Raw genomic sequence first — 27,205 nt, forward strand, 5'->3', positions numbered from 1 at the left:
GTTTTTGGTCAGAAGTGGACTCGTGCGGCACCCACTTTACACACAGCTTTCTCATTCCCAAATATTCGTAAATGATATGATTTTCCGTTTAGTTGATATCTTTAGAGTGCCTGCTAATTCATTCAATTTCAATTTCCGGCCATTCAAAATAATTTTGTGGATTTCTTAAATGTTTTCGTTGGTAACAACCTCTTTTCTTTAATTTACTCTTCTTTCCTCTTCTTTCAACGCCTAAACGTAGCATACTAATCCTTGATGGTTAATTTTCCTGGGGCAGTGTCCGGAAACTCGGCAAAAAGCAATATTTTTTCAACACGCAAAATTCCTTTTTTCGCAATATCAAAAGTTGCTTCACTCAAAATGCTATAATTTACAAACTAATGATCCGACAGCTGTCAAATTTATACACGCATCTTTTGAGGGTTAGAGCTAACTGAAAAAAAAATATCGATTCGATTCTAGTAGCGCCACCTATGTATCAGGCCGGGGACTTTTCAATTCACCTGTTAATACTGGTATTGTTCATAAAATTCATTATCTTAGCCAAACCAGCAATAGACAAAACACAAGTTTACAAATTTGAGTCAACTTTTAGATCCGAGCAGATGAGAACGAATCTCAACGTTATTTGGAGCCGTGAACTGAAATCTGCAATATGTGGGTAAAAATTGATAGTAGTTTTTAGGTTTGCTTATGGCAATGTACTCGTATAACGGCTCTCAGCTGACGACGTTGCATTAAACGTCATTTCAGACTTATTTTTGTACTTTGATTGTACTTCGAAACCTGTAAAAAGCAGAGGCGACGTTGAAATATCGAGTCAAAATATTTTTTTACGATTGTGGATGTTATATGATAGATAAAAGTGGAAAAATCATGACAAATGCACTCAAAGGTGCGTGTTTACTGTAATTTGGTTTTGCTATAGTAAACACTGACAAGCCATAGGTACCGAAATTAATTTGTAACGCATGCAGAACAACACTGTACAACTAATCACTTGGTAAAAATGTATATTTTTTATTTTCCGTGCCAACGTTATGGAAAGAATAAAAAAATCATGTAAATGATTTTTACTTTCGCTCGATGAATGTCGTCGGTATAAGTGCAAAAAAATTGCACAGTATAAATATCCTGACGCATCATCATTGTCGAAGCTAATTCCACATACGGATAGTGATCCCTGGCCAATTTGTCCACGTAAACGTGCAAAACATATTTGGTCTTCATCATTGGGAGCAATGGAAGCATTTTCTTATGGAATAAAATCATTTAGTTTATTAAGAACTATTTGAAGGACCTGGTATTCGAAAACCAATGGCTAACGCAAAGTTTCCAAGACAAAATATTTAACAGCTCTTGTTCAGAACTTTCTCGATAATCAACAATTTGTTGCAAAATTACCAAAATATTGTAGCTTGAATAACTCTCAAAATACATTTTCTGCATTTACGTATTGATTCTTGTTCCCACAAAGCTTGGGCGACACGAACGACGAGCTACACCAACATATAGCGCAAATCAAGATTTTTGGGACTTAGGCATGGTGAGCGATTACTGCTAAAGCCTAATGCGTAAAACAGATCCCAAACTATATAAAAGACTCAGTTCAATCTCTGTTAATTTCTAATTTATACTTTTAATGCAATAAATTGCCCTTAGTAGTCAAAAATAATAAAATTATGAATTTATTGAATATTTCGAAAGATAGAACCAATTTAAAAAGCGGGATGATATGATTTCATTTTGGAACTTTTGGTTGCTCAGGTCCGAAACCGTGTATACTGATATTATTCAAACTTAATGCCACATTTTTGTGAAATTATTAATCCTAATAGATGAAATGCGAAGAACTACTAATCAAGTTGTTATTTTGTCTTAAAAAAACTATTTTTTTATTGAAATAGGTAAGAACTATATTCATAACACATTCATTCAATAAGTCTCAACCCTAGGAAATTAAATAACAACAATTACTCTCTTTCAAGAGTAATCAACCTTCAGTACAGAGCGTCTCTAATTTTCTATACCTTTTCCTTGATACGGTCTGTCTTTTATCATTTAATTGTCAATCATTTAATTGTTTAATTGATACAAGATATTTTGTTTCGTCAGGTATGAACAACTACTTCAAAAAAGACATAACACTGGATCCACGTAACGCTGACTCTTTTATGTTTTCCGAAATACCTGCTACTTTACGATAATCAGTCTAACATCATCAGTATGTGTTTACATATTTTTAAATTTTACATTTCCATGCCAAGCAATAATAATTAATTCATCTGATAATTAAGGTGATTTATAGTATTTACAGAATAATCACTATTATCCGATTATCACAAAAAGTTTTATTATATATAAAAAACATACCCAAGAAATTTTTATTTAGGCAGAAACATGGTGTTTTAGAATAGTTTTTCGAACATTTTATTCATAGTTGTTATGATGGAACAAATCAATAATAAATCAGTATAGAAGGCTGTACAACAACAACGTATTTTATTATATAACTTAAGGTAAGTAGATATCCTAACTTTTATTTATTAATATAAATTATATTATTTATTAATATAATTAAATTTGTAAAAATACCAAGCATTTATATAATATAAGGAAGAGTACACTTTAGAACAAACGTTTTGGTATAAATTATATAAACTCAATTTTTACTGTATAATCTAGACCATATCTAATAATAAAAGTACACAAGTCTCAATTATGTTCCTAATCAAAAAAGAAACCGGGTTAGACATAATCCCAAACAGCTATTATAAGTATCAAAAAGGGGATATTATTCTATATTAAAATCAGGTTTCTTTTGAAGCCAAATCACGTTTAAGATTAACAAGATATCTTTCGGCTGAGCGGCCTTTGTCGGGGTTGTCGTAATCAGATATCGCAAGAATAACCAAAAGAAAATGATCATCCATTGTTTATCAGGAGGTAATTCATTAAGACCTGTACAAAAACAAGAACAATATCATTAAAAATGTATTCCATTCAGTTCATTAACCAGGCAGGTCTTTCATAAAAGGGATAAAGGTCGTTTACAGAAAAAACCTTTCAGGTAATTTTGTTTTTGGCAGTTCTATCGAATTTTTCAAGCTTGACGACTACAAGGGTGCTAGTTCCATTAAATATCCTTAAAATGTTACGATAAAGGTCACAACTGCGTTCGAAGAGCACCAATCAATAGTCAGTCTTGAAAGGTGTTACACAGAAAATATTTTATTATGGTCTTATTGGTGTCCTCTAAAGAACATATATTAAAAATGTTATACTTGTATTAGTATTTTGATAAATTTCAATCTCACTTAGGTATAGCTGAAGTATATCTATAACTTCCGAGCTTCTTCTGATCTTAAGTTTTTTTTTGTTTTCCTTGTTTCTGGTTTTACTGATATGTTTATAGAGTTATTGTTCCCATGGGTTTTTAAATCTTATGATAGTCTAGTTTACTCTCTCATCATGTCGACAGAAGCATCTAATCCCAATGAAAACCTAGGGACATGTGATAAAATTAGATAAACCCTAAAGTCTTCTACCCAAGCAAAGCATTGTTAGAAGGTCACATTATATCAAAAAGATATAAATAAATATATATAATAGACTAATCAGAACAACAATAAAAAGAAGAGAGAATAATTATACAATAAAACGAAAATATGAAATAAAACATCAATTGAAAAGTCGACTGCCTGACACATAGATAGCGCTAGTAGAATCAAATCCATATGTTTTTTAGTTATCTCTAACCTTCAAGAGGCATTTATAACTTTTGCAGCTGTCGGATCATCAGTTTGTGAAGCATTTTGAGTGAAGCAATTTTTGTTATTGTGAAAAATGGGTAACAAGAAATTTCGCGTGTTGATAAAATATTGTTTTTTGAAGGGAAAAAATACATTTGAAACAAAAATATGACTTGATACCGAGTTGCCGGACACTGCCCCAGGAAAACCAACCATCAACGATTGGTATGCTAAATTTAGACGTGGTGAAATGAACACCGAAGACAATGAAAGCAGTGGATGCCCAAAAGTGGTTTTTACCGACGAAAACATTTAAAAAATCCACAAAAGGATTTTGAATGACCGTAAATTGAAATTGAATGAAATAACAATCAGGACAAAGATATCAGACACTAGCAGTGTTTAAAGATGATCAAGCGTACTAAATCCAAGATTTTGCGTCGATTTTGCGCGCGAATTTGATTACCTTGTAAAGGCAGGGACAATCAACAGCGAATTTTACATAGCGTTATTAGACCGCTTGAATGACGAAATCGCCGAAAAACAGCCGCATTTGAAGAAAAAGGAAATTCTGCTTCACCAAGACAATGCACCTGTCACAAGTCAGTGAAAACGATGGCAAAAGTCTATGAATTGGGCTTCGAATTGTTGCCTCATACACCGTATTCTCCAGATCTGGCCACCAGCGACTATTTCCTGTGCTCAGATTTCAAAAGAATGCTTGTTGGGAAGAAATTTTCGTCGAATGAAGAGGTGATCGCCGAAACTGAGTCCTATTTTGAAGCAAAGGACAAATCGTTCTACAAAAATGGTATCGAAAAGTTGGAAGGTCGCTATAATCAGTGTATCACCCTCGAAGGGAATTATGTTGAATAAAAAACTAATTTTGCCAAAAAACTGTGTTTTACTATGGTAGGCCGGGGACTTTTCATTTGACCTGTTAACTATCCATCTTTTTAATATTGACTCTTTAGACATTTGATCAGCTCTCTCGTTTTCAATGAAAGCTTTATGAATTTATGATATACATCATAAATGTTGAATGCCACTAGGTGGTGAAGAGATATGTCACCGACCACCTAAATAGTATTCATTGACTCTGAATAGAGTAGCCAAGCACTAAATGTATTCTTAAAGATGACCCATAATCCATTCGGTTTGTTGGCTGAGAAAATCAAATTGTTCTCGATGTCGATATGTAAAGAATTCAAATTCGATTATTTTGAAGTTAAGAATTTGGTAGGATAAGGTTGTGAAGGCAAAGTCTATTTGAAGGTACTATTTTGAATTTTGGGTGCCATGTTTTACATTTGAGTGTCACTCATTTTGATATATTTTATCACATAATTATTACTGTTCATTTTTCCTGTTGTTGATCCAGTCTAATAGCAGATATGTAAATGAATGTTAAAGGCAAGAATATGGACGGAATTTTGAGCAAAATAAATTTTTAACATATATCATTGTGAATAGTATATATTTCTAGGTCATGTTTGTTTTCTTTTTATATTTTCTCTTTAAAATCCCATGTAGCTTTAGCAAATCACAATAAATGTGACAGCTTGTGAAGATCTTGTTTTTAATGTACATATATAAAAATGTAGGTAATATAAAAGTAATAATTTATTTTAAATTCATTTGTATCCTATGAGTATCCTAAAATTTCATAATTGTCAATATTTAACTCATTAAAATTAGCTTGTATAATAGTAGTTCCAGTAGAAAGTATAATGCTGGAATAATTCAGGAATATGTATAAATCCAAGCGTTTCCTTTGTGAAACAAAATAAGCATTTTAATGGAAGCAGAAGTAATGAAGGAGTAATAAAACTTTTTACATCTGAAAGAACGAAACAACAGAAACTAATTAAGACTAGTTCATTAAAGCGCCCGGAATTATACACAATATACAAGATACAAATACAGAACTACGTATACCTTACATTTATAACCGTGCATTTTAAACAATTTTATAAAAGCAATTAATTATTCAATTCTTATTAAAATGACAGAAAGTTTCCACTATTCTTGTATTCCGCTATGTTTAAGGCACATTACGATCCATTAATTTCGAATATATCTAAATGCTCCTTTAAAAAGAACCAAAAATACATGATTAGTGCTTTTGTGATGATTTTTCATCATCATAGTCATCATCAGAAAAGCAGTAGATTTTTCAATATTCTTTGTGGACTGTTCTTCTATTAAGAAGTTCGCTATCGCACCTGAGGTCTGTAAACAAATCAATCATTCTTAATTCGCATGCACTGTAAACTATATGATCAAAAATCTCCAAATTTCAACATCTATATTAACAAATACAGAGCTACCTTCAGAGAATATCAGATAGGTACAGACCTTGCATTGTCATATTGATATATTACTAATATAGTACTTTCAACTAACCATGGTCTAACATTCATTAATATAATATTTCTGAAAATGTTCAAAGCTTTTTGCATACCTCTACTAGAATTGAAGCCTAAAGGAAAGTCGATAAAATCGATAATCTCACACATTCCTCATCTTCATAAACTTACGTAGCGCAAAATTGAATAACAGGTCAAAGAAATTGAATTCATTGTCAAGAAAATTTAATGCTATTCAAAATCATTTTATGGACTTTCTTAATGTTTTCGTCGGTAGCACCCTCTTTTCGGAGTCCAGTGCGTCTTCGGTGCTCATTTCACCACGTCTAAACTTAGCATACCAATCCTTGATGGTTGATTTTTCTGGGTCAGTGTCCGGAAACTCGGTGTTAAGCCAAGTTTTTGTTTCAACTGTATTTTTCAATACGGTGTATGAGGCAACAATTCGAAGCCCAATTCATAGACTTTTGCCATCGTTTTCACTGACTTGTGACAGGTGCATTGTCTTGGTGAAGCAGCATTTCCTTTTTCTTCAAATGCGGCTGTTTTTCGGCGATTTCGTCATTCAAGCGGTCTAATAACGCTATGTAAAATTCGCTGTTGATTGTCCTTGCCTTTTCAAGGTAATCAAATTCGCGCGCAAAATCGACGCAAAATCTTGGATTTAGTACGCCTGATCATCTTTAAACACTGCTCGTGTTTAAAGTGAGCTCGCGCGGCGCACTTTGCACAGAGCTTTCTCATACCCAAATATTTGTAAATAATACGAGGTACACGTTCAGTTGATATCTTTGTCTCCTGATGAGTGTCTGATATCTTTGTCCTGATTGTTATTTCATTCAATTTCAATTTACGGTCATTCAAAATCCTTTTGTGGATTTTTTAAATGTTTTCGTCGGTAAAAACCACTTTTGGGCATCCACTGCTTTCATTGTCTTCGGTGCTCATTTCACCACGTCTAAACTTAGCATACCAATCCTTGATGGTTGATTTTTCTGGGGCAGTGTCCGGAGACTCGGTGTTAAGCCAAGTTTTTGTTTCAACTGTATTTTTCCCTTCAAAAACAATATTTTATCAACACGTGAAATTCCTTTTGATCCATTTTTTTCACAATAACAAAAGTTGCTTCACTCAAAATGCTATAATTCACAAACTAATGAACCGACAAATGTCAAATTTATACACGCATCTTTTGAGGGTTAGGGCTAACTAAAAAACATATGGATTTAATTCTAGTAGCTCCATCTATGTGTCAGGTCGGGGACTTTTCAATTCAGCTGTTATACAACTGAGATTTCATCCCAATCCTGTTTGCTAATCTTGGCTAGTTTCTTCTCAAACTTTCTACTAGGGATACCGAAAATATATCGATATATCGATAAATGGATCGAAAATAAAAGGTATATTTTAAGCGTTTTAAAATTTATCCATATTTTTTATAAACTTTTAAAATTAATTTTTTGTACCTCATTTTAAATGTTTATTTATTTTGTTTAAAAACATCGATTTTTTAACCGATATACCGAATATTTTTATTTTCCAATCTTATATATTTAAAAAATTGAATCAGTATTTTTTTATTCTCCGGTATATCGATATTATCTTTCTCCGTGGCGGACATCTCTACTCTCCACAATCTCTTATACATAATTTTATTCATAATCAATATTAGAACTATTACTCAATATTAAAATTATTTAAAACGATCTATGCTTGAATTTCAAATGTTGAATAAAGTATTACGAATGAATTATTTATTAGGTATTAATAAATCTTTTAAATTTAAATTTAAAAAAAGATAAATACTGACATATTTAGTAACAAATTGTTCAACCATTTAACAAGTCACAATAATAATGTTATAAATAATATGTAACTAATGCTCTGTAAGAACCGATTTTTAAAAACGAATAAAGCTATAAATGACAATCTATAAAAATAATTACACATGTCAAAACTATATTGTGGTGTTCTATAGAAAATTCCTAATTATCTATATAAACAGGCCGTTGTGTATATCAGCCATATAATCGAGAACATTACGACGACTCAAAGAAAAAGAAAACAATTTCGAGCAGTTTCTTACAATGAATCAACGAAATAACTATATTGGAAGAAAACAACCGACATTTTCTTACGTATTTTTCCCAAAGGTAGTTAAAATCATTATATAAATAAATTTCGTTTTATCCGATCAAATTAAATATAAAAATCGCAATCGAGTGAAAAAGTTGAAGCGTAAATCCAATATTTGGAAATCTAAATTGAAATTATAAATTGTTTTTTTTTTGTATATATTTAATAAATTTAAACATAATTGTATTGTTATAAATTTAATATATATAGGAATTAAACGTATTGTTCAGGATATTCTGATAAAAATGAGAAATCCATAATAAACGGGTGGGCTTGATAGCGCCGTGATTAAGACTATAGGGACAACCATAGAAACTGCTCTGTCACAAGTGATAATTTTGATTCCAATGACAAAGATCAACCTGGAGAACAAAAATCGAAAACAATTAATTGCTAGTCAAGAATCATTAATCAATGTCAAAGAACTTTCAGATACATTAAAGAAAATGGATTCCACACAAATTGACCAAAAATGCCATTTCGAACCATTCCAGCATGGCGATTTCATTGATTTCAAAACAAAAAACAAGTTTGGTCTGTGGTGTTTTGTGACTGATGATGAGGAACGAATCTATTACGACAATCTCAAACGTAAATAGTCATCCACATCGACACGGAAGCGGAATATTCATTACCAAAGAGTCTTGCTTGCTAAAACCAAATGATATTATCACTGGAGATGTAGGTCGACGTCATTTGAATAAATTTAATGATTTATTCCTCTTGCATGGTCACGCTCAGCCATATGTTGTAAGAGTTGTGAACCCATCGTATACACTAGACATAGAATATTCTAATTACCACTTCTTCGGATTAATGACTCGAGCATGGCTGGCATCCAATTTCGAAAATGAATCGATTACTAGATTACATAGAACATATTTGGATTAATATATATTGTACCAACTTTTCTCAATAAATGCCTTAATAATGTACAAAAATTATCAAATTACACGCAAGGACAATGGCATTCGGTTTACATACTTTTTCTGGAATGAGATATCATTAAAATTCGAAATCAATGAAGCAATATGGTTGATGATTTAATAAAGTTTTAAAAAAATCAAAACAAAATTATTGTTTTTATCTCGTTAAAAATTGAAAGGATACTTTCAGTAAATTCATAGTAAATTATTACAAAGGAGCGTTTCGAAAAATAATAAATTTAAACATTTTTAAAATGAAATTTTAATTTCTACATATGAAATGGAAATCTTCCCATTGATGTATATGAAATATTATACGCTCACTGCATATTTTAAGGCATTTTATAGCATTTGCCGCATTTTGAAATATCCTAATAAAAGCATAATACGATATTAAAAATCCTATGGTCTCTACTTTTCTTTGGTAATATCAGCTTTACTGCCTCTTTATCTTGTTCATTAAATGTAACATGATAAAGCATCCCATAAGTTATAAAAGGGCCTTAAATACTAAAATAATATTTATATACAGAATTTGAAAAATGAGTTGGGAGTAGGGTGTTAAGACTTCTTGAATCGACAGACACAATTTTACTAACTGAATTCCCCATTTGTATATAAAAAAACCTTTCATTCTAAACACTTCACTCAAAAGTCTGACAAATATACATAAAGGCTTTAATTTGTAGTCTGATTTTTATCAATCATAGTAGCAAAAAGGTAACAAATGAAGAGGTTGTGGTCCTATTTGGACAGTTTACCACTCTAGTAAAATTATTTGAGTAAATCGTCCAGGAATATCATGGTTCTCTAATTTGTCTTTGATGATCTTCGGACAGACACTGTTGCTACCCAAATTTCAATGGTATGTTCTGTATGGAATCGTTTCCCAAGTTTTGCTGTTTGAAAATTTCAGTACTCTGTAAACTTCTAACCAAATTTGAGTAGTCTTTGATCTCCCTGTCACATATGTGTGCTACGATACTTGTGCTTTCACTGATATTCAAAACATGAACGGGTTTTGTGAGCTAGAAGATTTCACCACCTTCATTCCACCTTTTGTGACCTTACAGCTTATACAACTGCAATATTTTTGCCTGAACTCGATTAAATTATATCAAGAAATGTTTCTATTAGCTGTGAAACGATTGACAATGCAACGTCAACCTGTATTTTTTTTCTTAATAAGTTGCTTCTTTCTCAATAACAAACAGCCTTAAACAAAATATTTTTGTTTACTTTTAAAGTTTTTGTCACAACTCGGGTTTATTACGCTTCATCGTCTTCAAACACAGCTCCGAATCATCAACTCGTCGTTGTTTTTGATCAAAAGTGATCTCGCGCGGCACCCACTTTGCACAGAGCTTTCTCATACCCAAATATTCGTGAATGATATGATGTACACATTCAGTTGATATCTTTAGAGTGTCTGCTAATTCATTTAATTTCAATTTACGGTCGTTCAAAATCATTTTGTGATTTTTTTAAAATGTTTTCGTCGATAACAACCTCTTTTGAACGTCCACTACGTTTACCATGTTCCGTGCTCATTTCACCACATGTAAACTTAGTACACCAATCCTTGATGGTTGATTTTCCCGGGGCAGTGTCCGGAAACTCGGCATCAAGTTTTTGCTTCAACTGTATTTTTCCCTTCAAAAAGCAAGATTTTATCAACACGTGAAATTCCTTTTTACCAATTTTTTCACAATAACAAAAGTTGCTTCACTCATAATGCTATAATTCACAAACTAATGATTCGAGAGCTGTCAAATTTATTCACGCATCTTTTGAGGGTTATGGCTAACTAAAAAACATATGGATTTAATTCTAGTAGTAGCGCCATCTATGTGCCAGGTCGGGGACTTTTCAATTGATCTCTTATTAATAAGAATTCGATTGGTAGATTCAGTGGAAGTATTTTCTGGTATGATCAATAGAATTCGTACAGGTTTTTCAGTCGTACGCACAATATTGAGTGTAAAAATTGTTTAAAGCAATATGCCTCTGATAATGAACGAAGTCTGAAGAGTGCTTGTTGCAACACTGCAAGACACTACCGGATCTGTCATAGCATTGGTTCAGTGCGCGCAATTTTTACAAAGCTTATTTTATCATTTAAACGTTATTTGATTCATATCATGGTGATTTACAATCTGTGACTGAACAATAAATAACTTTATACTGTTAAAAAATATGACCAACTGCTCAATCCGCAAAACAGACGAGCTACTCAATTGTGTAGCGACGATAATTTAGCATCAGTCTCTAAATAATAAACAACGGGTTAAATATACACTGTGACATACTGCCAAGTGGACTCGTCCCTATGAGAAGCCCTATATAAAATATTTTATATAGTTATATGTTTAGTAAAATATTTTTATAAAATATTTATTTCATATTAGAGATTATTTTATCAATTATAGTGAATTAAAAAAGCATATACAAAATAAATCCAGACAAAAAATATAAGCTGCACGTTAGCATAGAAAAAACATTTTAACAACCTTCTAATCTGACATTTAGGGTTACCGAAACAAATTATTTATACATTACTTTTATATTTTCCCATCTAAAGGTCAAAACAACCTACAGTTTAGCTTAAAAGCCTTTAAAAATACATTTGTGTATACACGTGTTTCTGTTTTTGGCTTTCAGGTAAATTTTATTTATATTTTTATGCTTTTAATACGTTCTGTAATATTATAATTACTAATAATCTGAATTAACATATTTATATGACTATAATCAATGTAAAACATAAACCATAGAGTGAAGTATTAACGTATAACTAAAATATGTATCGCAAGTATAGTACATGTAAGTGCAAAAGTAAAGCTTCAAGTAATTTTTTTTATTATATTTTAAAGTCTCCCTCTTACCAACTAGGGTTTACCTGGACTGGGTCCACTGTTTAACGTGAACTCCGAACAACGGACTTCCGCATTTACTTAAGGGACCACCCCAGAACTAATCCGGTCTTACCCAGCCTAGTTACTGGCGAAAATGGAACGAATGTTTCTTTCAAAATTTAGGCCGCTGGTTACAAACATTTACAGTTACAATTAAATAATTATATAGTTAACATAGTTGTATAAAGAAGCATATGTGTCCATTAATTAACGTTGCTCTTAATTATTTTCCATTCATTAGATTACGTTTTTATCTAGTAACACTGCCAGATCATTAATCATTGGTAGGTTTAGATAAAATTTATCAACAGTGGCAACAGAAAGGGACTCATGTATCGGTTTTGAAAAGGTGAACTCTTTATTGCAGCTTATTTAATTAATTTATATATAGATTTAATTATAATAGGTTAGTTAAACAATAATTTTCCATAATGTGCCGTTTTAATCAATGACCTGCTGTCAATTTTGTGGTATAACCATAAATGATGATACGATTATTCATAGGCGTTGTTTGAAACCATTAAGGGTTTTTGGACAAACCAAAACTTATCAGGCGGGCCTTGGTCCAGGCTATGCGGTGTATGCAACAAAACAAGTAAAAGCATTGTCGTGATAGAAGACAATTATTGTTTCTTATTGACCAATTTTGGTCGTTTTTTCTGGTCGCCTGCTTAAATTACATTAGCTGTTGACAGTAAAGAGTCAAATTAATAGTTTTATCATCATTGAGAAATATGTAATTTATCAAAGAGTGTGGAGTTCGCATTACTGGATGCAACAAAGACTTTATCAATTACCAATCGACATACTGTTCTAAACTATTAATTAACCTATTTAAAATTATATTTATTATTAATTAAATTAAATAATTATTGATGCTAATAAAGTTTCTCGATGTCTTTATATATAGCTGTGCTACTATGATGAGATATAGGTATGAGCTTTTTGTAGCTATGAAATAGAGAAATTCCAGATTTTTATAGATTGATTTGCAGCTTCCAATATTTAAGATATTTAACTGTTACATTTTACTGGTCTTGTAGTTTGACACTTAAAATAAGGTATTGTTGTAAAGCTCAAAATCTTCTGTACTTTAAATATATCGGTCCTGTAGATATTAAATATTGCCGGAATTATAAAGGAACTAAATAATACTTCTGTAAAAATATTAAATAAAAAAACATATATAAACATTATTACTTTAGAATTATTTTAGAGACCACAAGTGTTTATCACGAAGTATATCCAAAAAACGTTATTCATTATTATTAATATACTAATTATTATTACCTAATCATTCTTATTAAATTACTTAAAAATTATAATGAATCCTTGTGATCTAGATTAGCAACGAAGCAACATGGTTTGACTGAAAATATCCAAAAATGAGCCAGAAATGAGCCTCTTAGATTTCAAACGGACTAGTAATCCAGCGCTGGAAAAACAAAGTTTTTCTATTTATTATCATATCAGCTTGTTTTAACATTTTTTAAATTCTCTTATCATCCAACAATTTATTACTTACTCTCTATAAGCCAATAGATCTAGTTAAGTTCTAAACCTAAATTGTTTATGTTTTATTAAATCATCTTTCTTCCAAGTATAAGTTCCATTCACACATGTTTTCCCATATATTTAACATTCTCTGCTTGCAGGAATTTATGATTTGATTATTTACTAGAATACGTTTTACGCCAGATAAACGTCACATACTCTGTAATGAGTAGAGTCTAATTTGTCGTAATAGGCCATGTTTCTGGACAAATGGACTATGTTGAGACGAAATTGGTTGTTCCTTGTGAGTTATATTAAATTCTCGTGATATTTTGCTATAGCCTAAATACATAAATAAGGCTACTAAATTGCAGTAACGTTAAAACATACGACCACTGAACAACCCACAGATACTCAGAAGATTTAAGCCAACCAAACCACAATGAATATAGTACATAAGTGTCAATTTAACTTTAGCTTAAGTAATTTAATTTAAATTTAATTTTGCTAAAATCAAAGTGTTGTATTTATACCGCACTCGTCTTGCATATGGCTGTATATTGATACAACTATAGCAAAGCATTAGTAAAAGTTTAGCTGTAAATTAAGATTGTACTAAGTATATCTTGTGTAAGATATAATAAACTCTTAGATAGCCTTAGTAGACATGTTTGGTTTGACGTAGTTCTGACATGAAATTCAAATTAATAATATGAATAATAAAAATTACAATAATATAATGTGTAAATTAACGAAAGGAGGACTATTAACTAACGACTTATAACTGAAAATAAAAATAACACGTCCAATTATTATTTCTCTTAACGAGAAACATTTCTTGTTTCGAAAGATTAAATTTTCTTTATGGGTACTTCTTCCGTCTGATGTTTGATGGGCATGCAAATCGTTTCTTATTACCCACCCAATGTATTCATCCTTTCACGATTAAATATAGACCTTCTGAAATAATACAGGGACAATTTATTTCAGTTGACTGGAATCGATATTGTTCGCCAAGACGAATGTTTATGAAATGCGTCTGGAATATATCGGAATCCTTATAACGAAATAAGATGTTTCGGTTTCATGGAAAATGTATTCTATTACTATTTTAAAGAATTGATTTTAATATTTTTTTCAGATAATTTCGATTAATAAGCAACGATGTCCACGCATGCGGATGGTGGTTCTCACACCGTAACTACAAATCAAGTCAACTCTCACAGCAAACGGCCAGTTATATTGGTTTATCCCACAGGTAAAAATAACTTATGATATAGTGGCTACAAATATGCCTCGAATATAATTTTGCAGCTTTAAAGTTTCATTCAAAGAAATTGTGTATTGTGTATTGAATAATATAGTTTGTTGAATGTATTAATATAAGTCAACAACCTGAATAATCAACTCAAAGTGGTAATTAAAAATAGCGACAGACAGACGTTGAGCAGTTACGTTGACGTTTATACAGACGTTGAGCCTCGGATAAGCTACAGGAACCTTTACAGGCTAAAATCCACCTCTTTCGAACACTTATCTTGCCAATCCTTCGTTTGGCTCCGAGATATAATTACTGTTACAATCTGACATCTGCAAGCTTGATATCTTTCAAATGCGATGCGTACAGCTACATGTTTCTGTCCGAGATCGTATTAGTCTTAAAGTCATACATCTTCATTATGATACAAGAATCAGTGCACAATTTAGGAACAAACTCAAACACGCAGTTTACAATGGGGTGAACGTGTCTGTGGAATAAAAAGTGAACGAATTCCTCACAGACTTCGGTAGCGAAATCTACCTTCTAAATAGAGGATACAACGAACAGCTCCAAAAAATACATGAACTAAGAATCCTCGAAAGTGATCTGAAAAATAGGATACTGAGGTTGTCCGCGGCCAAAACTCAACCGCCAGCTGTGGAATTATGATGATAATAATGAAAATAAGCATTGCCTAGTAAAAAAGTAGATGGTGTAGAACTTTTAATAACGCGTCTACTTACACTTCGGGCCTTCCTCCTTTAGAAACACTCAGTGTGTCTCATCTGTCCTCTGTGTGATGCTGATACAAAATAATCAACACTTGAAGGCTATATTGTGAACAAACGTTCAATCTTACGATAGTCTTGTTTTATTAAACGGAAAAAATCTATTTGTATACATAATATTAGCGGTGGATTATGAACAGCACGATCTAACTAATTTCTTTTGTTTTAAGTTTCTCCAGAGACGGTTGTCATCCCGATCATATCGTGCATCTTCGGTTTCCCGTTGCTGGCGCTGCTGGTCATCTGCTGTCTGCGGAGAAGGGCAAAACTGGCGAGGGAGCAAGCGCGCAGGCGCGCCGGGGATTACGATCACGGTACATTCTCTATTGTCAGGTTCAGCTCTTTACACTACATAGGTAACTACTGCGCTCTCTTTTAGTTTTTGCTTTTCATGTTTCCTCACTGGTTTTGTTTCGTTTAACTTTATGGTTTGGTTCTTTACACATTACTTTCACCTTTTTTCTGATTTAATTTGGAAAGAAGTAGGAACCCAACAGTATAAGATATAAATATACAACAAAAATTAAAAAGGCATATATTCTAGTAATATTTTATAGCGTGCTCGTTGAGAAATATTTCTAATTATCTACTACATTTTATATACAGTGTAAACTAGTATTATTCGAAGTATAATATTATATTTATGTGGTATCATAGGATCTCGGCTATAATTTTATTGAAGATGCTTAATAATCACTTCAAAATACAAATGTTAATTTTTTAGATTTATGACTTTAAAATTCTATCAATATGCCTTATTATTCCATAATACTAAAATATGATTGTGGATTCGCTATGCAGGAAAATAAAATGCCATTGATGATTATCAAGTCGTTTTCATCAACTCTTAACTGTTATTTTGAGAGTACCGTTTTAAACAAGTTTTCTAAATACATATGACTATATTGCAGCTATTTCCTGTACAATTTAATTGTGCAATTAAGTGTATGTAAACAAATTAATTATCTTCTTTAATAGTTTAATTACTCGAAGACCAACCTTTCTAAAATTTTGAAACGATAGTCAATTTCGATTATTACGTAATTATATCATTTTCTTTATATATTAATTCTTTCTAATTTTAAATATTTATGAAATAATAATAACTATATTAGGCATTGTAATTAATACGTAGTGTTTTCAATTTGCAAAAGTAGTTTATTTGAAATAACAATTGGAAAAAAATGGAATTATTAATTTAAAATTATTTTAAAAAAATTAAAAATTGTAAAATATTGTCCATTATTAATCATTACCTTTTGCCATCTGTTTTGTCCTGGAAGAAACACGTCACAAGCTAAAAAATTACTCTCACTATCATATGTTTCAACACGCAAGAACAACTGTTTTCTTCCTTGTTTACCATTTCCAATCCTTTTGGAAAGCAGAGAGTAGTATTGAGACAATTCTTCTAAACATTATTTTGCTATATTGCCAGTTCCTGTAAATTGTATGTAGATTTCAAAGGTACAATTCACCACATTAAATTTATTTGTGTCACAAATTCATTTAACACATTTGGGATAAAATAATAAATAACAGAAAACTTATTTATACGATTTTAAGCTTCTCGAATGATGCCAATATTAATAAATATTTTTGAATGCACATTTTAAAAGAAAAGATTCAAAAAGGTTTTTAGTTATTATATCATTTTTAACTAAAATTTTGTTTGTTCATTATACCAATAATTTAAATAATATAAATATAAAATACTAAATTTCCACGAACTTAGATTATGATTTATGTAAGTGTACACTATCCACTATTACGTAATTCAATCATTCCTCAACCTTTATAGCACCAGTCATTTGATATTAACTGCAATTATCTGATTTTGATAGAAATATATTAACCAAGCAATTTTCATATTCTACATGTGCTTTAATGTATTCTACTTCATATTCCCTCCAATTTATGTCAGTTTTATACTAGCTGGGCAATGAGCCTTTACTTTATTCTGGTGTTTTAAATACAACTCACACTTTCAGGTACTCTTTTAAACATCTGATCAATAGCACGCAAATCCAAATTTGCTAAAAATTAGTAATCTACAAATAAAATAATATTCTATATCACATTTCAAAATATTTAGTTATCTTAAATTTCAATGTTTCATTCTCAATTTTAATGTTATGAAATGATTTTGACGACTTATGCTTACATAAAGAACATCAAATAATATTTTTTCTGAACTCTTTCCTTGATAGGCTTAGTTTTCTTTAAAATATAATGAATTTAAATTTATTTTCAAAGCTTAACCCCACAATAATATGCCCTTAAGAGGATTTTTCTAAACATAAATTATTTTCGGAGATATAGTTATTTTAATTACGCGGCCTTTAAAAACGAAACTTTAAAGGACTTTTTCTCGAAACTTCTTTTCAAGACTGTTGACATGATGTTTAAAGTTGTGATGAATCGATATAATTGTAATGAGGTGTGAGCCTTCTTCATTCCCTGTTTTATCGTATCAAAGTATCGCAAAATTTGGATTTTTACTATGTAAAAAAAGTGATCAAAATTATATCACTTTAGTCAATTATCTCGAAAAACGTAGTCGAGAAAAAGGCGTTAAACGTTGCGTCTTTAAAAGCCGCGGGTTAGATGCTAGGTCAGTAAAACGAAAGTAAGTATATACGAAATTAATGAAAATTATTAAACTTTATTCAAAATAAGCTTATATTCATTTCAAATATTTGTTGATAGGAACTACCGATAGTAACTTGCGTTCTGTTCGTTTCTCCTTCTTTCCCAATTTATTTAACAACTTTTCCGTTAATTTGCAACAAATCAACACTCTCTTATTGTAACCCCTCGACTCAATCTAGCCGAATATCCAATAAAAACGCCAAAATTAATCAAAACTTTGCGGCCGTCGTTTGTTACCGACCTGTCCAAACTTGCTCTCGTAGAGCGGGTACTTTATTCCGAGGGGCTCGGCCGAATGTAGAAAATTAATTTCCGAAGTCCCTATTATTACGAGCGGGGATACGTGGTGCAGTAACGACCGGCCGTGGAGCGATAATCACCTCCGACAATTACTGACGGTGTTTTTTGTCGATTTACACAGGACGATCCAGGGCGATTAGTCTCCGATCCGAACGGGCGATGAGTAGAGGTTTTCCGTCGCTGGAGCTGGACACGGTGATCGAGGAACGTTCCGAACCAGAAGCCGAGCAGACTGTTGTCGAAATGATGACGCCCGACAGGGAAGATGGCGCGGTGGAGAAGAGATAGCACGGAATCAAGAGGGACTTGTGTTCTGAGAGGTGAGTGCTTCATTTTGTCTGCCAAATTGTCGACTATTCTAATACCAACTACATTAATATAATATGCACATATATAATTACAGTAAACTCACTCAAAACGTCGCAATGTTGCCGCATCAACTCTGATTTTTAGTTAATTCTGACTTTCGCATACAACAAAAGTTTATTCTAAATAAAATAATGAAACAAAAATATTGTTATCAAATATAAATTAACATCTAACGCACTTATTATCGAAGAACTTAAAACTACAATTAATTTACCGCTTTTTTGAAAGTTGTTTTCTTTATTCAACATAATTTTCTTCAAGGGTGATACACTGATTATAGCAATGATATATAGATATTTCTCAATACCATTTTTGTAGTACGATTTGTCCTTTGCTTCAAAATAGGCCTCAGTTTCGGCGATCACCTCTTCATTCGACGAACATTCTTTTGAGATCTGAGAACAGGAAATAGTCGCTGGTGGCCAGATCTGGCGAATACGGTGCACGAGGAAGCAATTCGAAGCCCAATTCATGAATTTTCTCATCGTTTTCACTGACTTGTGAAACGGTGTATTATCCTGGTAAAGCAGCACTTTCTTTTTCTTCAAATTTTCCGCCGATTTTCGTCGATCTCGTCCTTCAAATGGTCCAATAACGCTATGTAATAGTCGCTGTTGATGATCATTCCTTTTTCAATGTAGTCAATGAAAACTATTCCATGCACATCCCAAAATACAGACGCCATAACATTGTCAGCCGAGTGTTGTTTTTCCACGCTTTGGAGCGGGTTTATCATGTGAAGTCAACTCGGATGACTGCCGATTGGACTTCGGAGTGAAATGATGGTGCCATGTTTCATCTATTGTTGCATATCGATGCAAAAGCTCTCGTTTATTACGCTTGATCATCTTCAAAGACTGCTCCGAATCATCAACTCGTCGTTGTTTTTGGTCAAAAGTGAGCTCGCGCGGCATCCATTTTGCACAGAGCTTCCTGATACCCAAATATTCGTAAATGGTATGATGTACACGTTCAGTTGATATCTTTAGATTGTCTGCTATTTAATTCAGTTTCAATTTACGGTAATTCAAAATTAGTTCATGCATTTTTTTAATGTTTTCGTCGGTAACAACCTCTTTTGGGCGTCCACTACGTTCACCGTTATCGGTGCTCATTTCACCACATCTAAACTTAGCATACCAATCCTTACAATATAACAATAAATACATTTATTTTCAGATCGCCTCTCTGGAGTGCTCTGACCCACGTTCATTCGTTCAGCGTGGACGTAGAGAGCTGACAAGAGCCTGAGGATCAGAGCGATTCTGATCCCGTGATCCCTCAGATCATTCCCCTTCCTTTCATCAAAGGACACTGAAAACAACAAGCGGAGGACGAAAAGAGTCTCTAAAACAAGCGAGGTGAGATGAAGACGAGGACGACAATCGAGGAGCATTGAAGAATGTCATTTGGAATAATATGTCGATGTACAGTCTAATTTTATTTGTGTATGAAATAAGTTTAAATGTTTAGATATCAGAGCCCCTAAAATCATATATTCTAAATATTAAGTGTATAGAAATAAGTCAATTTCGGGTAGTTGGATAAAAAAATAAAATAGCACCATCGTATTATTGTCATTTTAATTTAAGTTCAGTTATACGAAAATGGATTCGTAAAAATACCTATTTAATATCAAGTATCTAGCAAAAATGTATCTTTTCTTTTATGAGGTGTTTGAAAAAAGATAGATAACAAATTTATGATTTTATTCACTATTCAATATTTGTAAAAAAAATTGACGCTGGCCTGATCTACTAGTACTAGTTAGTAGTTAAACGCGAATTCGAATCCCGCTGGGGGTGAGTGTCTTTATGTTGGAAGTAATTTGTGATTATTTATAAAAAAAGGTATAAAATTTGATAAAGAACAACTGTCTCAATTACATCAATTTTACCAAATCTTAGATATTTTTTCCTGGTACTCATAATCTAGTTGCTTGTTGACAAAAAAGAAAATATGTATATGAAATTATTTTTTTACTTATTAATATAATATTAATAGTCCTTGTCAACTAATTTACAATATGTTTCTATAGTTGACTTTATCTAGGTACTTATTTAGGAAGGCCCTTACTTAGTCTCTAATGAAATAAAATAAAATACAAGTTAGTTTTTACTATTTAGTTCACTTCACTATACAACTACACAAGATAACACAGTTTGGTTCTCTTGAATCTACATCCTAGTTCAGTGTCATCCAAGTATCGGAGCACTTCGATATTAACATCTTTCCACATATCTTGTTGCGAATCTCTTAATTTTCTCTATGATAGTTGGAATCCGAAGATCTCATTATTGTGTGTAATTATGTTCAACACTTCTCAGAACTTTACTCTAAGGTAATTATATTATATTGTTATTACTTCTTGCAGAACATCGTCATAAATGAATTCCATAGGTCTATATAGGTTTTAGTATTTGCTTGTAAAGCAGCAACTTATTTTGTACAAATAATTTAGACTTTCTTCCAAATAACCAATAAATTTTTGTGAATTTTAATTCGATTTATTTTCTATTATTTTTGATATTTTCAAAATTGAAATATAATTCAAGAAAATTAGTATTTTTGATATAAAATGTTGCTAAAATGAATACATTTTTAGTGGAAATTATATGGCTCGGTGAATGGAGGTAAAACGAAATGAAACAGTGGTGTTTACATCATGTGACCATTATTTATTGAAGTAATATAGAAATGTAAAAATATAAATGATAAAAAAAGGCTGGCAGCAGTGTTACCTAGAGACGAGGCTTGGGCAGTCGATGGTGGCAGTCTAAACCAAACAATGGTCGAGTACCGAATGAATGGAAATACCCTTCAATAACATTCCAGATAAACGTCTACGGGTTGCCAGTTATTCGTTATCGGGTTCTAGTTGGCGCTGCTGCCACCCCGCCCGTGTTCAACATCTGGGATTATATTTCTGGGTATTTTGTAGACCGTTATTCCACGATGTAAAATTCACAGCCTGAAGGTCGCTACACATTTTTCACGCAGCCTCATGACCCACCACAGCATTTACCAAATCCACCAATAATTGATATTCCAGGAATTTACTGATGACGAGTCAACAACAACAATTCATCAATAAAGTATGGCAAGACCACTGAAGCAAACCAAAGAGATATCAATGCCGGTGGGACATTTTAACGGCTTCACATTCTACTTGTAGACCTTGTAGATATGACCGTCAGTACGGAAAAAGGTAAAAATTATTTCAATATTGAAAAAAGAAGGTAATAAAAATTTTAAGAACTATTAGGTAGAAGACCGCTGTCAAATTATAAATGGAGCATATAAAAACACCATTATTTATTTCACATAAACATTATTCCGATCGAGTTTAAATCTAGGTTTGGATCTAGAATCGAAAAATTAGAAGATACTTGAGATTGTCAGATCATCGAACGAATCGGCTTCAAATATATTTTCTGGTTATTAATGTTTTAATTCTTATCTTTAATATTTAATCTACCAATGTTTATGTACAATAGCTATATGTACACTCTATTCATTAAGAAAATTAGACTTTTTTGCAAAATTCAATTAAAATATGTGATAATAATAGATATCCGGTTTAATTCGCTTTTCTGCCAGTAGGTTCCGTAATAAAACTGATACTAGAAACTAAAGTATTAAGCCTTGAAATGTGAAACTACACAACTGAAGCATATAAAATAAACGTAAAATTTTTATAACCTAGTTTAGTGAGTAATAAAAATTTCATAACAAGATTTTGATAGAACAATAATAAAAGACAAAGTAATAAGTTTTCTTGCACCTTTTCCCTTAAATAGCATTTACGTACTTTGTTAGTTCATTTTCTTTGCTTTGTATCCATAAGGTGTGCGAAAACGTATTCATGATTTTTAGTAGTATTTTATGAAAGTAAATTTCCATGAGCAACTATTTTAGAGCTGGCTCCTACTACTACGACAGTCCTTGGTTCAAATCCTGTTGGAGCATCGATGCACTTTATATTTATGATTGTAATTATAAATGTCTTTATAGGCAACAGTGAAAAATCCGACAAGGAACAAACATCCTAGTGAAGCCAGTAACCAGGGTGGATAAGACCGGATGTCTTCTAGGATGATTTCTAAGTTGGTCACTCGCCAGTCGGTAGGCTTAATGCCGAGGGCCGTGGTTCGGAGCCCACGCTAAACAATAGATCGCTCGTTAATAAGAAGGAATCTTTAAAATACAGCAAAAATAATATTTTGAAAATGTTAAAATAACTATATAGAACCCATTTAAATTACTAAAGTGTCGGTATTCAAGAGCCATGTTAAGATTTTTTTGAAATATTTTGACAACCGGATATCACATGAATCAATCTAAAATTTATAATGCCCCTCACAGTTGTGAATTATTTTATTCAGGACTGTATTGAGGACATATTATGATTGGAATTCTACATTAATCCAGTTGGAGAATTTTATAATTTCCTTTCTTGGTAGATCTTTCAGCACATATTCGGTTATTAAGTCATAAACTAGTACTTTTTTTGGATTGATGTCACTTTCTATAACTTCAAAAACTTCTTTGGTATAACAAAAACATTTTCACAGTCGCTGATGCTTTTTGTTGATTGTTGCATGACAAATTTCCCCCCAAATCCCTTATTGGTGGACTCTGCAAACATAAATGCTTTAGATTTTTAGTAGCCTTCGCCTTAGTCGCTTAGCCTTAGTCAATAGTATGTTTCCTTATCATCTGTTAGATCTCGCAGATAGTTATTTATAGATTCATTATTGATTTTCAATCTTTGTGTTATATTATTTAACCTATTTTTATTTTCGTAGTTTTCCTTTTTTTCATAAACTATTTGCTTAATTTCCTTGGGATAATTGATTCCTTTAGTTTCTCTCTTAATTTCAGGGGTATCATTGCAAACAGCTTCGTGGATGTCTATAACAAGTTTTTCAGCTTCTAAGTTGAATTGTTCGGTTGTTTTGAGCTTAATACGATTGCCGAGTTATTCTGCAAATCCTTTCCAATCTGTTTGAATTTTTGTTAGTGTAGGATTTTATTATTTTTTATTATGTTTTCACTCAGAATCAGAATCGTTGGGTTTGAGCTTAGGTTAAAATTTTCTTCAACTTTATATAGTTAGATATATTTCTGGCTATGAAAAAATTTAATAGGTTTGGAGTTTTATTTGGATCAGCCGATCAATAACTTAGTTTTCCTCTTGATATGTAGTTACATCCGAGTTCAGCAACTGCAGCTCTTTTAGTAACTCGGCATCTAAACTATTTCGTAAATAACCCGAAACTTTTGAAAATATGAGAAATAAATCGCCTTTTACAATTTTCTTAACTAGAATAACTTCTTAGTGTACTCTCTGAATACTATGTGAAAAAATAAGCCCAAGTACCAGGTGTACCAGAAAGTCATTAGCGGTTTTTCTAACAGACGTCGTTAGGTTTAAGTATGGAATGTTATTACTTGACAGAAATGTAATTTAATTCTTCTGACATCAAGCTTCAAAGCCTATACATGTTATATTTTACGAAAGTAATACCGTCATAGATTTATATTTCTTTGAAAATGTCAAGTTTCCTGCCTGTAAACGTGCATTTGCATTGCTGCCTGCCCGAATTACTTGTCTTTTGTAATCAAAAGACCCGCTGAAAGTCACCGCTTGCTGGTAGAATCTTATGGTGAACATGCTGTAACCTCAAAAGTATATGCGGGATGATTTGGAAAATGCGAAAGTGGTGATTTCGATTTTCAAGATAAAAAACGTTCTGGTAGACCGAAATAGTTTGAAGATGCGAAACTGCAAGAGTTATAAGATAAAGTTAAAAAATAAGATGAAGATCCAACCCAAACTCAAAAACAATTGGCAGAAGCGTTAAATGTGGCCCAAGAAACGATTAGAAACTGATTATGAGCAGTGGAGAAAATCCAAAAGAGGAAGGTAAACACATCAACTGAATGACAAGCAAATAGAAAATCAAAAAATCGATATGCTGCTTCAAAGATATGATCGAAAGTAATTTCTGAATCGAATAGTGACGGAAAGATGATTTATTTTGAAAGCATTAAGCGCAAAAAATAATTATTATCACCTGACGAAGGCGGCCGACCGACTTCAAAGCTAAATAGTTTTGATCGCAAGACACTGCTCTGTCTTTGGTGGGACCAAACTGGCACGGTGCATTACGAACCTTTGAAACCTGATGAAACGGTTAATAGTGATCAATATTGACAACAAATGATAAATACGAACCATATATTGATCGAAAAACGTCCAGAATGAACCCGAAAACAGGGAAAAGTGATTTCACAGCGTCATAACACGTCGTCTCATAAAGCAAAATCGATCAAGGAAGCGTTGAAAGTACTTGGAGAGAACATATTATCGCCGTACTCTCCAGATCTTGCCCCTGTCGACTATCAACTTTTCGCATCAATGGGAAACGCCAATCCATATGAACACCAATTTCGATGAAGTTAGTAAATGGCTCAATGAATAATTTTGATCAACGACAAACAGTTTGTTTGGAATGACATCCATAACTTGCCTGTAAGATGTGTAAGATGTATACAATGAAATGGCCAATATTAAATAAATATATTTTTTTTAATTTTCTTGAAAATTAAGTAGCTTTCTCGAAAAAAAACCTTGTAATCACTTTCTGGTAGACCTGGTAAATATTCTAAAATGAAATGAATTAATATAACATCGACAATGTGTTCGACGGCCAATGACAAACGTTAAATTGAGAATGTTGGTCGCATCTGGTGAACATCCATAATGCTGGTGATATCGCCGTCAGTGTACTAAAACCGCAACCGGTTTTCGGTCATTAAGCTGAAAGCATTTGTCTATTTAAAATATTAGCAGCCCGACGAGAGCTAATCCATAGTCCGACTCCAGGAATCCGGAGAGAAATGCAGGAACCGGCGGTTTCGACATAATCGATTTCGGTCGCACATACGACTGACGAGCCTAAATTAACAACGGAACGACAGCAGACGAATTACACCTTTTTACATAACAGAATTTTACCTGTTCGTAACCACTCACTATACGAAACACATTCATTAATCTTTTTAAACGAATATATCAAATTTAAAGTACGTATACCTAATAGGTCAATTTAAAAGCACCCGGCCTGCAACATAGATGGCGCTACTAGAATTAAATCCATATGTTTTTAGTTAGCCCTAACCCATAGAAGATGCGTGTATAAATTTGACAGCTATCGGATCATTAGTTCGTGAATTATAGCATTTTGAGTGAAGCAACTTTTGTTATTGTGAAAAAAAATGATAAAAAGGAATTTCGCGTGTTAATAAAATATTGCTTTTTGAAGGGAAAAATAAAGTTGAAGCAAAAACTTAGCCTGGGACCGAGTTTCCGGACACTGCCTCAAAATAATCAACCATCAAGGATTGCTATGCTAAGTTTAAACGTGGTGAAATGAGCACCCAAGGCGGTGAACGCAGTGGACGCCCAAAAGAGGTTGTTACCGACGAAAACATTAAAAAATTCACAAAATAATTTTGAATGACCGTGAATTGAAATTTAATGAAATAGTCGACACTTTAAAGATATCAACTGAACGTGTACATCATATCATTCACGAATATTTGGGTATGAGAAAGCTCTATGCAAAGTGAAAGCCGCTGGTGCTCACTTTTGACCAAAAACAACGACGAGTTGATGATTCAGAGCAGTGTTTGAAGATGATCAAGCGTAATAAACCCGAGTTTTTGCATCGATATGTGACAATCGATGAAGCATAGGTCCATAATTTCACACCGAAGTCCAATCGACAATCATCCGAGTGGACTGCATACGATAAATCCGCTCCAAAGCGTGGGAAAACGCAACAGTCGGCTGGCAAGGTTATGCCGTCTGTATTTTGAGATGCGCATGGAATAATTTTCATTGACTACCTTGTAAAAGGAAGGACCCTCAACAGCGACTATTACATAGCGTTATTGGGCCGTGTGAAGCGCGAAATCGCCGAAAAACGGGCGCATTTGAAGAATAAGAAAGTGCTGGTGCACCAAGACAGTTCACCATGTCATAAGTCAGTGAAAACGATGGAAAAATCCATGAATTATGCTTCGAATTGCTTCCTCAACCACCGTATTCTCTAGATCTGGCCTCCAGCGACTATTTCCTGTTCTCAGATCTCAAAATAATCTCGCTGCGAAGAAATTTTCGTCGAATGAAGAGGTGATCGCCGAAATTGAGGCTTATTTTGAAGCAAAGGACA

General features: G+C 32.6%; 1 protein-coding gene across 5 annotated transcripts in view; it reads left to right on the forward strand.

The window, feature by feature from the left end:
* The window catches only part of LOC143195855 (uncharacterized), a 192,023-nt gene extending 171,585 nt beyond the window's left edge, over positions 1 to 20,438 (forward strand). For 4 of the 5 annotated variants that reach the window (XM_076403330.1, XM_076403331.1, XM_076403334.1 and 1 more), the window contains exons 2-5: positions 14,734 to 14,850; positions 15,812 to 15,997; positions 18,715 to 18,913; positions 20,142 to 20,438. In XM_076403330.1, the coding sequence (XP_076259445.1) occupies positions 14,757 to 14,850; positions 15,812 to 15,997; positions 18,715 to 18,881 (447 nt within the window). In that variant the 5' untranslated portion in view covers positions 14,734 to 14,756 and the 3' untranslated portion in view covers positions 18,882 to 18,913; positions 20,142 to 20,438. The remainder of the gene's footprint in view (positions 1 to 14,733; positions 14,851 to 15,811; positions 15,998 to 18,714; positions 18,914 to 20,141) is intronic. The other variant, XM_076403335.1, reaches the window with a different exon arrangement.
* Positions 20,439 to 27,205: the final 6,767 nt, after the last annotated feature.

The sequence above is a fragment of the Rhynchophorus ferrugineus genome, unplaced genomic scaffold, assembly GCF_030347505.1.
Source record: "Rhynchophorus ferrugineus isolate W39M unplaced genomic scaffold, kcgeb_rfMv2 rfM4, whole genome shotgun sequence".
NCBI classification, from domain to species: domain Eukaryota; kingdom Metazoa; phylum Arthropoda; class Insecta; order Coleoptera; family Curculionidae; genus Rhynchophorus; species Rhynchophorus ferrugineus.